The sequence below is a fragment of the Apium graveolens genome, chromosome 10, assembly GCF_009905375.1.
Source record: "Apium graveolens cultivar Ventura chromosome 10, ASM990537v1, whole genome shotgun sequence".
Lineage (NCBI taxonomy): Eukaryota > Viridiplantae > Streptophyta > Magnoliopsida > Apiales > Apiaceae > Apium > Apium graveolens.
In genome coordinates, this window is record NC_133656.1 from 162,945,447 (window position 1) to 162,959,911 (window position 14,465).

Consider the following 14,465-nt stretch of genomic DNA (forward strand, 5'->3'; position numbering starts at 1 on the left):
AAAAGTGCATTTTGGTTCTAAAATAAAACTTGCTCTCCAATGCTAATTGCATAAGTAGTTTTAAATTTCCATAAATCTTTTAACTTCTACTTAATTTAATATTGTTTTGATACTTTAAGATGTACAAGACAATAATTATTTAACTTTTCCCCTCCATTTGTAGTAATAGATGATGTGGCAAGGATGCATATATGCATCCTTGGTTTCAAATATAGAACCAAGGATGCATATATGCATATTTGCATCTAGGTATGGCACCCCTTTGGAGTTGAGTTTTTTACATTTGGTGCTATAATATAGCAATATCCCCAAAGATAGCATTGCACTGGACTTGCTCTTTGGTGCATCCAATGCAATGCTATCTTTGGTGCTATTGCTATATTATAGCATCAAATGCAAAAAAACTCAAGTGCAAAAGGGTGCCATACTTAGATGCAAATATGCATATATGCATCCTTGGTTCTATATTGAAATCAAGGATACATATATGCATACTTGCCACATCATCTATTACTACAAATGGAGGGGAAAAGTTAAATAATTATTGTCATGTACATCTTAAAGTATTAAAACAATATTAAATTAAGTAGAAGTTAAAAGATTTATGGAAATTTGAAACTAGTTATGAAACTAGCATTGAAGTGCAACTTTTATTTTAGACCAAAAAACACTTTTTGGTGCCAAATTATAGCAATGACTATAGCCATTTTGCATCTACCATTGGACTTGCTCTAAGAGCATGTCCAATGGTGGTGCTATTGCTATAATATAGCACTCACATAAAAAAATCAACTCCAATGGGATGCTATACTTGGTGCTAAAATAGCAAAATGCTATACTTAGTTCTAAATATAGAATCAAGTATAAATAGTGCTATAATTACCACATAAGTGTGGAAGTGGCAAAATGCATTAATAAAGTAATAATGACAAGTATTGTTGTGTATTTTATGATTATAAAATTTGAAATAAAGCTTTATTTGGATATATTTGGTGCTATTTTGCATCTATTATTGAACCATAAGTTCTATTTTAGCATCAAAAACCACTTTTTGGTTTCAAATTATAGCAATAGCTACATCTATTTTAACATCATCATTGGACTTGCTCTAAGAGCAAGTCCAATGCAATCCTATATGTGGTGTCATTTCTATAATTTGAAACCAAATGTCAAAAATTTCAACTTCAAAGGAGTTCTATACTTGAATGCAAATATGCATATATGCATCCTTGTTCTAAATTTGAAACCAAGAATGCATTTATGTATCTAACCACATCATCAAACTACTACAAATGACATGAATGTTGTTGTGCTTTAAATAAAACTTAGGGGAAAGTGACAAAATTTAGGTAAATTAGGAAATATTTGGTTTCAAAATGCATATAACATTAGAGTTGAATTTTTATTTTAGCATCAGAAGATACTTTTTGGTGCCAAATTATAGCAATATCTATAGTTATTTTTCATCTTACATTGGACTTGCTCAAATACGTTTGAACCAATGGCATGTTGCTTCCAGCATAACCAGAGATTTCCCATCCAAGTTCTTTGCAATCTCTCTCCACAAATCTTCTTCACAGCTTATTATTATTATTATTATTATTATTATTATTATTATTATTATTATTATTATTATTATTATTATTATTATTATTATTATTTGTATAATGAAAATTTGTCGATACAAGTATAGCAAAATGTATAAAGTTTGCATCATGCTAAACAACTGGTAGGTGCCAAAATGTAATGAGTAGAGGAGCATAATCTATATTTTGTCAATACTAAAAAGATGGACCATATATATATCAAAAATAAATAGGAATAAAGCGAGATGAACTAAAGAAAAATTAAATCTAGACATGATAATCAAATTAAAGAGGTAGACTCCATGTATTAAAACTTGAAAAAAGCTAATTAAGACTATTACAGTTTTTACTATAATAAATGAAGTTTAATCAGAGTGAGAGAGCTATATATCTCCAAAAAATTTACTTAAACTTTGCAAAGTATAGCAATTAAGGAAACATGCATAAAAATTAATTAGTAATGTTAACTATTTATTAAGAAATTTCGTAGACAGTGCAACTAATTCTAAGATTATAAGATTATACTAGCAATTCGAATTTTAAGATCAGAACTCTATATAAACGAAGTGAAATAGGTGCAATTAAATCAAAAGCAGATAAAATCCACGAAATCTATTGTTTAATGATAATTTCTATGTTCCTTAAGTTCGATTAAGCTCTAAAGTGCTATAACAAAGTTTAAAAGAGATTTGCAGCGAAAGCTAAAACACAAAATGATCACACTTTTTTGAACTAATCATAATGCGTGTGTGTGCGAGAGAGAGAAAGAGTACAAAGCTGATGATTGAAAATGCCGAGATAAGGTTTAAGAAGCGCGCAACTGTTGAGGAAAGAACCAGCGGCAAAGTACTTTAAACAACATTTGAGTTTTTTTGCAGTTGAACCTCGATAATAATTAATAAAGTAATAATCTAGATAAAATAATATTTTTTTCTAATCCAATATAATAAATATAATGTAAATTTATTTTCAATAAAATAATAAATTTGTCAAAATAATAATTTTTCTTGATACCAACCATATTACTTTAAAATAGTTCTAAGTCTATGTTTGAAATGAAAGTGAAGTGCTATTTAACAGGGTAGTTGTTACAGAAAGCGCAGCGACAGTTATTAGCTCAAAGTAACCTACATCTACATGTTTCCGCTTTTCTCCAGTCACAGACAAAGTCTTTATTAAACATGATTAAGGTATCAGTTAATCAATTCATGTATCTGTCTTGGAGAGCATGTGCAATGCAGGGGTCAGTTCCCCCGCCCTTCCTGACATTATATTGCCACATCGTCCCGACTTAGTTTTATAAAAAAAGTGACCCCAACCTATCCGATATTAGAGCCCTTTTCCCACATTTTATAGGACCCCTTATATTATTATTATAGTATATATTTAATAAAATAATTTTATTATTTAATTTTAAAATAAATTTGTAATAATTAAATTGTAATAATTATATTAAAATGATTAAATAATAAAAAAATATTATTAAAATAAAAAACATGTTCTTTAATTAAAATGCATCATATTATTAAAAAAACATGAAATAAAAAACAACACACAAGAAAATATTAAATTTAAACGTTACAATATAAAAAAAATTAATGATTATTATGGAACTGCGAGATATGCTCAACCAAGTCATTTTGTAGTTGACGATGTGCCCGTCTATCACGCATTTGTATACTATTTTGAATATACGTTTCATACGGGACTGGAGATTCTTCACCTAAATTTGGTTGTGATAACCCATTTGTTGCATCATCATAATTTGGTAATGGACCAAATTGAGTGGCATATGTGTCCCTTTCGTCTTCAATAATCATATTATGAATTATGATGCATGCTCTCATAATTTTCCCAAGATCTTCTTTGTCCCAAAAACGTGACGGACCACGTACAATTGTCAAAGTTAGACTTCTTCTGGTAATATTTTAAATGAAGTGCATTAGCTTCTTAATTATGTTGTCCAAGTTTGAACCGCTCCCGACTCTTCGTAGAGCCTCATCATAACACGATCCATATTTCTGAGCACCTTTATTTATTCGTTGCCACCTTTTTTTCATTACCATAACTCCTCTCTTAATAATACCAGGATTATCTTCTTCACAATATTGATAAATTCGATCCCAAAATACTTCGGCTTTTTGATCAGTACCGATTAGTGGATCGAGTGACACATTCAACCATGCGCTTATCAAAAGTTTACCTTCAACCCACTTCCACTGACCAATAGCTTCTCGTACTTCTTCGGTTTCCTCACAATCATTATTTAGATCAATAATGTTTTCGTGACCAAATGACGGGACTTGCGTTTCCGGAGAATTTTGAATATTGATAGGTGTTTGTTGGGTTTCAAATTGTGGGTTTGAAAAAGGAGGAAATGGAAATTGATATGGAGAATTTTGAGGATATGAAAATGGAAATTGAAAATTTTGAGAATGTGGAAATTGGTATTGAGAATTTGAGTTTTGAGAATTAAAGTTTAAATTTTGTGGGTTTGGAAAATAGGAATTTAAATATGGATATGGAAATTGAGGGTTTAGATTTTGAAAGTTTAAATTTTGATTTGAAGATGGGGGATTATTTGAATTCATCTTTTACTAATATAATTTTTTAAAGTAAGGAGTGTAAATAATAAAAGCTTGGAGATTGGTATTTATAGGAATTTTTTTTATTACCGTTTATATATACGTTGTGTTTACAACGTTACTATTTAGCAACGACTATATATTAACGTTACTTTTCTTTTACAATTGGAGGTGCAGTGCAACTTTTACAAAAATGACTGTTAAAAGTAATAAAAAAATTGAACTATCTGAGCCCAGGGTGGTGGCACTTGACCACTTCAGTGTCTCCTCTCCAATGCTGTCCAGTGTCACAATTTATTAGCCAGTTCATTTTGTTTGTCCCGAAGCAGCAAACGGCCCCGCGTTGCACATGGTCTGAATGTCGTGAATGTGTGGGTTTTGAATTAATTGCTCGGAATTCAAAAAAGTTGTTGATTAAAGCATAAATACCATTGAATCCTCATTTAGTTACTCCAGAGTTTTAGTAGAGGCAAAACACGTAAAGGATACTCTAAATTAACTCTAGAGTTTTAGTAAAGGCAAAACACATAAAGGATACTCTAAATTAGGGGCATGTTTGAGACCAAAATATAAGTTGTTTATTGGTTTATAAGCCCGTAACTACTTATTAACTAGTGTTTGTCGACCCAATTTATAAATCAGATTTTCAATTTATAAGCTGATAAGTTGAATATTAGTAACGATGTATTTTTTCTCAACTTAATTTGATTTTTCGCCTTGTTATTAACTTAAGTTTTAAAAAATATATTTTTAAATGTTAATATAATCTAAAATTCACGAAATAAGATAATTATATTTAAAAATTATTTATTTTGATTAATTGAAGTAATTTTTTTTTGACTTATGAGTAAAATTATCTACACTTATACTCCCTCTGTTTTTTTTATATGTCGTTTAACTTTTGTGCACACGTTTCTAAGTCCATTGACCACATAGTTAAAATAATAATTTTTAATTTTTTTTTCTGAATTAAAGTTTTAGTTATAAATTTTTATTTATAAAAAGAAAATTTTAAAAATATTATTTTAACTACGTGGTACAAGAGTGTGCACAACAGTCAAACGTCGTATAAAAGAAAACACATGGAGTATAACTTATAATGATTCAACTACTTATCACTAATAAATTACTTATTTATTTTAAATCATAAACTACTTATATTAAAATTTTCCAACCGGACACTATAGCTTATTGACATCAAAGTCATAATCGAATCTGAGGTACAATTGCAATGCGATCACACCTTGATTTGGATAATCGTCGTATGCTTATGCAACTATTTAACAAAGTATTTTTAATTTTTTTTGGTCAAACAATTATGTTCTTATTAATTAATTAAAAAATTCTCAATTTTTTTGTAAAAAAAATGGATTATTCGTAATTTGAGTATATTTTTTTTTATCAATATTTAAAATTTCTTAATTATAATTTAAAATATAAACATATTGCAAAATTTACCCAATACGCTATTTTTTTATATTTGAAGACCACCATAACCTTACAAGTACCAACAGATTTTAAAGAAGTATTAAAGTCTTACCAAATATTATCAAAATTTTAAAAGTAATTCAGATTCTTTAATTAAATATCCCAAAACCAAAAAAAATATTAAACTCCTAATAAAATAACAACAAATTTAAGTAAATAATTTAGATATTAAATAAAACAGAGAATTTATTAAAAAAATACTTTTGTAAAATTATTTGTAATTTTACTAATTATTGAAAAGATTTGTCAAAATACTATTTTATTCTGAAAATATTTGTAAAAATACGATATTACATAAAATGTCGCAATTTAGTGTAAATTGTGTAACTGTTTTAGATGATATTTCAGGTGATGTTTAAAAATACCCGTTTTCGGGTGCAGTGACTGAAAATACCTATTTTTAGAACACATTGGAAATATCATTTTAGTTACGCATTTTATAATTGGGTAAGTGTAATATGCATTTGAAAATTGGGTATCCAAGAAAATTACTAGAAATACGCATTTGTAGTTTGTGTATTACCATTGTCTTAAAAAAAGAAGAAAAAAGATACCGATTTGACAAATGCGTATCTAGTACAAAACATGATACTCAAATGACAAATGCGTATCCAAATTGGTATTTTCAGCCATCCACTTCCATAATTGGTATTTTCTCTATTTGCATCAAAAAATTGTTATTTTTAACATTTTTTCTTGTATTTGAGGTTACATTTTATGTTGTATCTTAAGTTGCAAACATGGTTACAATTTAAAGAACGTTTTTTACATTTTTTTTATAATTTCAAGTTATAAACGAGATTGCAAAAATGATTACACATACTTTTACAAATATTTTTAAAAAATAATAATAATTTTACAAAAATATTATAAAACTTGAATATTTATGAAAAAATTCCAATAAAATACGCCACCACTTTTAAAACCAAATTCAACACGCTCTAGAAGTCTTTTTTTTTTTTGCCAGAAACACGCTCTAGAAGTCTAGAACAATAAATTTAATGCTTTGTATACATGATAAATTTTTCGCTGAAAGAGAAAAAAACCTAGTAGTGTCCTCTTTATTTACTCTTCCAGTAGTCCATAAACACCCACAAAACCATGTCTGCAATTCAGAGAAGCCAAGTAATTTTCTATGCATTCATTCAATACTCATTCTTTTTTTTATTACACACACACACACATATATATATATATATATATATTAATTTTTTGGTTTGTTTGTTTTAATATTTTTCAGCTGGATCTATTGGAGTTCATAGATTGTACAGGAATTGAGTGTTTGAATCAGAACCCTAGTCAGCCTTTTGGCAATGCTCTTAAACAGGTCTACATTTGATTTTTTATATGTCTTTCTTTTATGTATGATAGGAATTGTTTTTTTTAAAGATACTATTTGATGAATTCTTGAATGTTCATAAAGTTGGGGTTTTTAGTTCTTGATATTATTTGAAATTTATTGATTTTTAGTTATGCGTTTCGGGTTCCTATGATTGTTTGAATGTCTTTCTTTTAAGTCACTTGTTGGTGGTGCTGATTTTGGATAATTTTATTTTGTTTGTGTAAAGGTTTCGTTTTTATTTACTCTTTCATGTTTTTTTTTGTTTGGATTTTTTAGTTTCTGTTATTGTACTTGAAGTTAAATATTATGATTACTGCTTGGGACTAAGATGTAATACCATGGTAATGTTAATTTGTTTCATAGTTCGTACTTTGTAGCAATTCAAGTGTACAACAACAATATTCCAATTTTATCAGTTAGTGAGTGAACTGATGCCTTTCAGTTTCTTTTATGTTTCTTGAGCACTGGTTAAGTGTAGTCGTGGGGTGATACTAAAAGCCCAGGACTAAGATTTATATATATTCTGTTCAACAGCAACACCTTTGACGAAAGGTTTCGCAAAGATGAAAAACAGACGTAAAGAATTGAAAATAGTCTTAAACAATTGGCAGAGTGAAAATGAACCTACACGGTGAGCCGGTTTCAGTCTTTCGCTCTTTTTTTTTTTGGGGGGGGGGGGGATCCCGGAAAACAGTTTGTTTGTTGGGCATGATCTTTATTCTAGATCTACTGTTCTAACTGCATAATAGTCAACTTGTTCCCAAGAATATGCACTTGTGAGAAGAAGGATTGCTTTTTCTCAGGTGAATATCATACTTCAATAGTGCAGTTACGGCTATTTACGCCAATTGTAGACTTCTTAGTTATTAGATTGAATTAGCAATAAGCTTTAAATGTTTGAATATATGGAATTGTTTCAAGCACATTTGCGTGACTGTTCAGAAGATCTCTATAGGTTGATATCCTCCTGACCACTACCAGACCCCAAGGAAAGATTATTTCTCTACAAGAGACGTAGAAGTTTATACCATAATTTAGCAAAGATGATGGCAGAGACTAGATAGAGAAAGGAAGAGAAAAAATATGTATAGAGAAAGAGAGGATTGTGTACTTGGTAGGTAGCCTTCTGCTTTGCTGAAAGAGTTATCTCCAAACGGCTGACTTGGGGTCACCTAGTAATTTCTATTCTTCATTTCTTTCTTTTTTCTTCTATAAGACTCACTATAGCTATATTTACGATTCCTGTCCTCAAGTTTGTTATCCAAGTACATATACTCTTTAACAATTATACTACATGGATTACCGATAATATGTGATCTATACTATTGCATCTTATTGCAGTTTTTTTTATCTGGTAAACCTGTAAGATATATATTCCGAGTTTATTTGGTAAAAACCGGGTTTGCACGTGATGTTATATATACATCTGAATTTAGAAAGAGAAATGAAAAAACGAAAATCTCTGGAATAGGAAGGCGCCAGTCTGTTTTTTTTTTTTTATAAAAAATTATGATGGTGTTTTTTATGGAGTGCAACCCTATATATATATATTTATTTATTTGTAATTTGTTTTTACAATTATATATTATGTAATTATATAATAAATAATGATTACTTATCGTGAAATGCTTGTTGCAACTGCATATGTCTTGATGGTTTGCGACTTTGCGCCCACCATGACTTGGCATGACACCACGATTACTAGAATATCTACTAAATCTTTATCATGTAAAGATTGATTACTTGTAGATATCCTATTTTAATATTGTTCCTTCTTTATGCTTTTCCAATCTAAAATTGCACAGTAAAACATTTGATCCACTGTTTATCGACATTAGAAAGGAGAAAACTAACCCAAACCCGCCACCTACTATTAATGCTCTACTAGTAAGAATTAAGCAGCTACTGTGTCTTACTAGTTAACTTTTTTAGCCAAGATGTTATCTCTATATCTCTACTTCCATGTTACTAGTACGTTTTACAGTCTTTAATTTAAGATCCAGGCCCAATTGGCAGTTTGACCCAGTTTTTATTACTTTGTGATTGTAAAACCTAATAGAGAGATCGCGTGGCTTGTGCAGAAGGAAAAGAATACCGAGCCAGCCACATAAATCTTTATCTTTGGGTGATTATTGTCGTTCTGGATTACTGCTTTGTCTTGTGTTTGTTTTTATATCCTCAACGTTGCATGTTTCACTAAGTGATTATAAATATACAAATGTATGCATTTAGTAGTAATTACCTGCCACAAAATTAATTAATTTCTAACTTCTAAGGAACCTCTAACAAGGAGGCAAGAAAATCAGATCTATTCGAAGAAGGGAGTTGCATCATACATGTAATTGTAGTCTTTTGTGCATCACTTTGGACGAGCTAGGCGTTGTCTGGTCTGAAATATTAAGTTGGTGCAAGACATATCTCATGTTTGTAAAATATAATTTAAACTTAGTATGGAGCTAATATAAAGTTCGCCGAAGTATTAAAACAATTAAATTTTTGTTGAGGGGCTCTTTCCATTTTGAAATAATTTTTGAGGGAAAAGAGCAATGGTTTAAGAGCTGTTGTTTTGCGTGCAATTTATTTCAACTGAACTGATAAGCACATTGCTGGTTGATTATTGACCAGCCATTAAAATATAGGTCGCTCCATATGTCAATAAAGAATACAAAAATACTAAATCTAGCTGATTAACACATTTCAATCTTGTAATGTTTACATTCTTACTAGTTACGGTAAGCGATTGACTACTAATTTACGTCTAATCTATAATATCAAACATAGTCATGAGTGATTTTGTTCGATTCGTATTTATGAGTACTTTAATACAATGAAATTTTTGTATTTAATACTAATACGAAATTAAAGATATTAACAATCAAAAGTGTGCATTGGCATTTAGCAAAAAAAAAAAAAAAAGTGTGCATTGGCAAACGTGTCCAACACAAATAGGAAACGTTTTTAGGGACGGAGGGAGTACTACTTTTTCTTTTCTTGATTTGTCGTCCTTTCAAGAACTTGAGCTTACTCTTTCAATTACTTGAGCGATACTCTTTCAAGTTCTTGAGCGATTTTTTGTTTTGCAATTTACCATCAAGAAGAAATATTTGTGCAGATTCGTGAGATTTGTAGGAATAAAAATCTCTAAATGATCTTATTTTCCAGTCCGTTTACCTTATGAATGCAATTTACTGGAATGAAACAATATCTGCCATCAAAGGCAATCAAATGTAGGAATGACATTTTTAATGCACTGCACTTGAACTCGTGCATAACTAAAGATTGAATTCATGATAGAGCATCAAGCCTTCAATTATAATTGTTTTTAGACAATTTGTAACAAAAATTTAGCAAATACATACCCTGCTAATTTTTTGTCAGAAAAAAAATAGTTTGGATCCCTACTTTTCATCCACTATATAATTATTGGGATCTCAGTTTTGAAAGTATTTTTTCTATACCTATTAATTGTTATATGTTATCCTTCTCAGTTCTCACATTTATAATTTACTTCTTGCATATTTCGATAATAGTTGAGATTAATTATATATCTATTGGTGCATTAGGGTTATAGAGAAGATGCTGGTTTGTTTCTAGAGAGTGACGCAGATGAGCAACTTTTAATATATATACCTTTTACCCAAGTAATCAAGCTACACTCCATGGTTCTGGAAGGACCTGAGGAAGAAGGTAATTTCTGTTACTTATTCTTTTTACCTGAATCATTAGCAGTTTTCTTGCTTTACTGGCTATAAGCCTATAACAGGTAAAAGGAAGTGAAACCATTCTGGTTATTCCTAACTAATGCCCTTAGGGATAAAACCCGTGATTAATAGCATTGTTATATACGATGGCATAATTTCACTTGAAGTCTTTCACTTCAATTTATTATTTTCCTATCTTTCACACCCCGAGATTTTTGATTATTACAATTTGCTTTATAGTCACCTTGTGTTGTTGAATTTGAACCTTTATATTACAATTTGTTTTGTACTTTAGTCATATATTTCACGGTTTTCTATAAGAAGGTACTCCTATGACAAACGAGTACATGAAACTATTTCTGAATCTCGCGTAGGAGTTAATGCTCGATTAGCTGTTATCAGTTTCAAGTCATTTTACTTTAGTTGAACTAGTGCGCTCTGCGTAGGTCCCCATTATCTTGTAAATGACAAAACAGAATTGTGGTTTCTAAAAAGTTTAAGAAAATAGTAGTACAGTACAACCTCCACTTTTTCTAATATCGACAAATGACGATGCTGTAGCAATGCTTAATACCTACTATAACATAACATGATCAAATTACGAAGTAAGGAAATTAATAGGTAAATTTGTAAGCATAATTGATTAAAAAATCGAACTTCTGAATAATTCATAAATGGAGTTAAATTTAGAAATTGTCAAAAGAACCTAAAGATGATGGGAAAAATGATATTGTCGTGGCGTTTAGGCGGTATCTGCAAATTATTACAGGCTGCTTTCCAATATATTCTTCTCTTTTATCCCCCACTTTTCATATGTGTTATAACTAGAATATTACAGAAGGTAAAGAATTATCTTATGTAAATATCACTTAGGACCATGCGCTTCCTGCATTAATTTGACTTGCAATCTGGGTTTCTACTAAATTGTTTTACATCTTTGACTGATTTCCCACTAAGAGCTCTAACCAATATTCAATATGTAGGTCCTAAAACAGTAAAACTTTATTCCAATAAGGAGCATATGGGGTTCAGGTAATCTTCCAGGGAGTGTATTCGACTTTCGACTGCAATCTTATTATACTTTTCCTCCCTGCAACGTACAGATGTTCTAATTGGTAAGTACAAATATTGGCAGCAATGTTAATGACTATCCACCGAGTGACACAACTGTTTTATCATCGGATAACAATAAGGTAAGAATTATAGTGCTGAAGCATGATTCTGGTGCCAGGTGATTGACTGTGTTGTATGACATACAAGCTTGCGAAACTATGTAATTGAAATCTCACATTTGATTGTTTTATAGGGTCTTCCGATTGCTGTGAAGTATGTCAAGTTTCAAAATGTTCGCAGGTATATAATTTGTTGAATGTTGTTGTCCTTTCACTTTTTACTGATCTACATAATGTTAACTCGCGGTATGAATCATCTTATGTTGTATGGAGCAGTTTGACTATTTTTATCGAGGATAATCAATCTGGGTCTGATATTACGAAAGTTAAAAAGATTGGCTTATATGGAACTACGTAAGTTTTCTAGTACAAGCCATATTGCATTTGAAGTTTTGAACTACTTGCTTCCATGTATTCTTCCATGCATCAAGTGATTTAAGTATCTTGAGACTACATGATTGTAATCTAAGACGATTGTCTTGATTTAGGTGACAGTTATGAGTTCGTTTAGAAAGGAGTTGGGAATTGGAAAGAACAAGATAATCAAAATATGAAACTTTAGTGGAAAACAGAATAAAATTAGAAGATTTGGACATCAAGCTATATAGATTAACTTGACCTAAATAAATAAATTATGAATGCCTAAATAGTGAAAGTTCATTGGAAGTCTGGAACATAGCAATTGAAAATATCACTTTTCTTTTCTTTCAGATGATTAATAATTTAAAGCTCATTAAGCAACTAAAAAAACAATACCCTCTTAGTAACCAACTACCTTTATACCCGGCCTCATAAATTCGACATTTTCCAACCAGTATAAACATCCATGCCCTCATAGTGGACACTGTTTGTTTTCCGTCCTAACATAATCAAGGTACCATCTGCCATAATATTTTGCGGTTCCACTTTGATAGTAATGGTGCACTAAAAGCCGCACAAGATGCAATAGCAATTTTCGATTATAATCTTCCAAGAGATTATTAAGTTCCATCATAAACACCAATGTATATAATTTACTTGCAGACAAAATCTTATATCATTTCTGCGTGTATTTGCATTTTATGTTACTCAACTATTCACATGAGTCTGTTACTGGTTTGTAATGTGTGCTGACAGTCACCTCATGTTTCAATCACAGGGTGGAAACTACGGATATGAAAAGTTTGAAGAAAATAGAAGATCATTGATACTGTACTGGGCCAAGAAAGGACAAGTGCATCGACATCAGTATGAAACCATATAGTCTTCCGCCATTTTGCAAAATTCAGATCTAAATTGAAAGTGAATATGTTTTGATTTTGCCTCCTCTGAAATCTTTACCTTCAGAATTGTACTGGTAGCACTTGGAAATTGTTCATGCTGACTTGTTCTTAATACATAAACATTTAGAACTGTTTAGGCAAGCTTTTTTTTTTCTTCTTATTTTTAATATTAATGGAAGCCTAAATCTTTACTGTACAATTTCTTCGGGGTGTGTAAGATCTTGTTGCTGCACTTGTCAGGGTGCAATACACAAGGATTGGGATCACAACCAGGCATCTCTACATCACCGATGATAAACAAATCCGTCATTTCGTTTCAATAAGACATAATTTGATAATTATGTCCTATAAACACAGTAGGAGACTTTGGACTTGCTCTGCCAGTCTGCTCTAGCTGGCTCCAAATCGAAAAGCCTTCTTTGCATTGTATAAGCTATTACACATCAAAGATGGAAGCCCGGTAATGGAAATAAAATTCTTATAACTATTTTACCAAGGATGTGTAATATATTAATAGAAAGAAATAACGAAAGATAAAGCCCTCATACAAGTAAACAAAGTTCAAAGAAAACAGATTAATAAGTGAGCAAAGATGCAGTACCTTACCTTTATCCTGCCCTTTATGATGCGAGACTTCATAGGGGTAAAATCGATTGGAGCGAGGCAACTGGCAACGAAACACCTTCACACTTTTAAAAACGTTCAGAGATATTAGTTATGACGATCATGTAAGACAACATATCTAAGCAAAGATTATATGATATATGTGACACCCTCAGACTGAGGTTAGGAATGGGTATCCACAACACTAATATACTAATATAATATAACAACAGAAATATAATAAATCCCGAAAACTACAAGGATCAGGATAAAGTATGAGATCAGATTACAACTAACAACCAGAAAATAATAATTACAACCCTTATTATAATTAAATTCAAAATATACGATTTCGACGTGGAAATCGCCAGATACCAAAAGTATCTGAACCAACTATTACAATTCCCACCATCTAACATCACTTTCTCACACAACATCTACCTTATCTGGAACCTGAAATCTGACGGTACGGAAAGGACCGCCAGGAACACTCTTACGAGCGGTGCGCCTAAATCTGGTCATCTTCTTTCTTAACTTCCAAGGTTAGATCAACAAAAATAATATGAGCTAAACGGCTCAACAAGTAACTGTTAAACAGTTCTAAATATCAAAACAATAACAACGTTCTTATTCTCAATAAACTAGGTGGCAGTATCTTAGCAATATCTAGAAAAGGATTTCAAGTTAAGAGGTTCAAGGCTTTCAAGGCTTTTAAGATTGAAGTTC

At 30.7% G+C, this 14,465-nt stretch overlaps 1 protein-coding gene across 1 annotated transcript; it reads left to right on the top strand.

Moving 5' to 3' along the window:
* The first annotated feature begins 6,626 nt into the window (after positions 1-6,626).
* LOC141693932 (PITH domain-containing protein At3g04780-like) lies at positions 6,627-13,335 on the top strand. Its single transcript, XM_074499122.1, has 8 exons — positions 6,627-6,784; positions 6,900-6,986; positions 10,565-10,688; positions 11,686-11,734; positions 11,838-11,895; positions 12,009-12,055; positions 12,151-12,228; positions 13,013-13,335. The coding sequence occupies exons 1-8, from the start codon at positions 6,761-6,763 to the stop codon at positions 13,059-13,061; spliced, it is 516 nt and encodes a 171-aa protein (XP_074355223.1). The 5' UTR covers positions 6,627-6,760; the 3' UTR covers positions 13,062-13,335.
* Positions 13,336-14,465: the final 1,130 nt, after the last annotated feature.

What these genes read in the sequence shown, in the direction of transcription:
- LOC141693932 (XM_074499122.1), top strand. Translation starts at nt 6,761, where the DNA reads ATGTCTGCAATTCAGAGAAGCCAA. An exon ending in CTGCAATTCAGAGAAGCCAA is followed by an intron (nt 6,785 to 6,899) that starts GTAATTTTCTAT and finishes AATATTTTTCAG; the next exon opens with CTGGATCTATTGGAGTTCAT. An exon ending in ATTGGCTTATATGGAACTAC is followed by an intron (nt 12,229 to 13,012) that starts GTAAGTTTTCTA and finishes TTTCAATCACAG; the next exon opens with GGTGGAAACTACGGATATGA.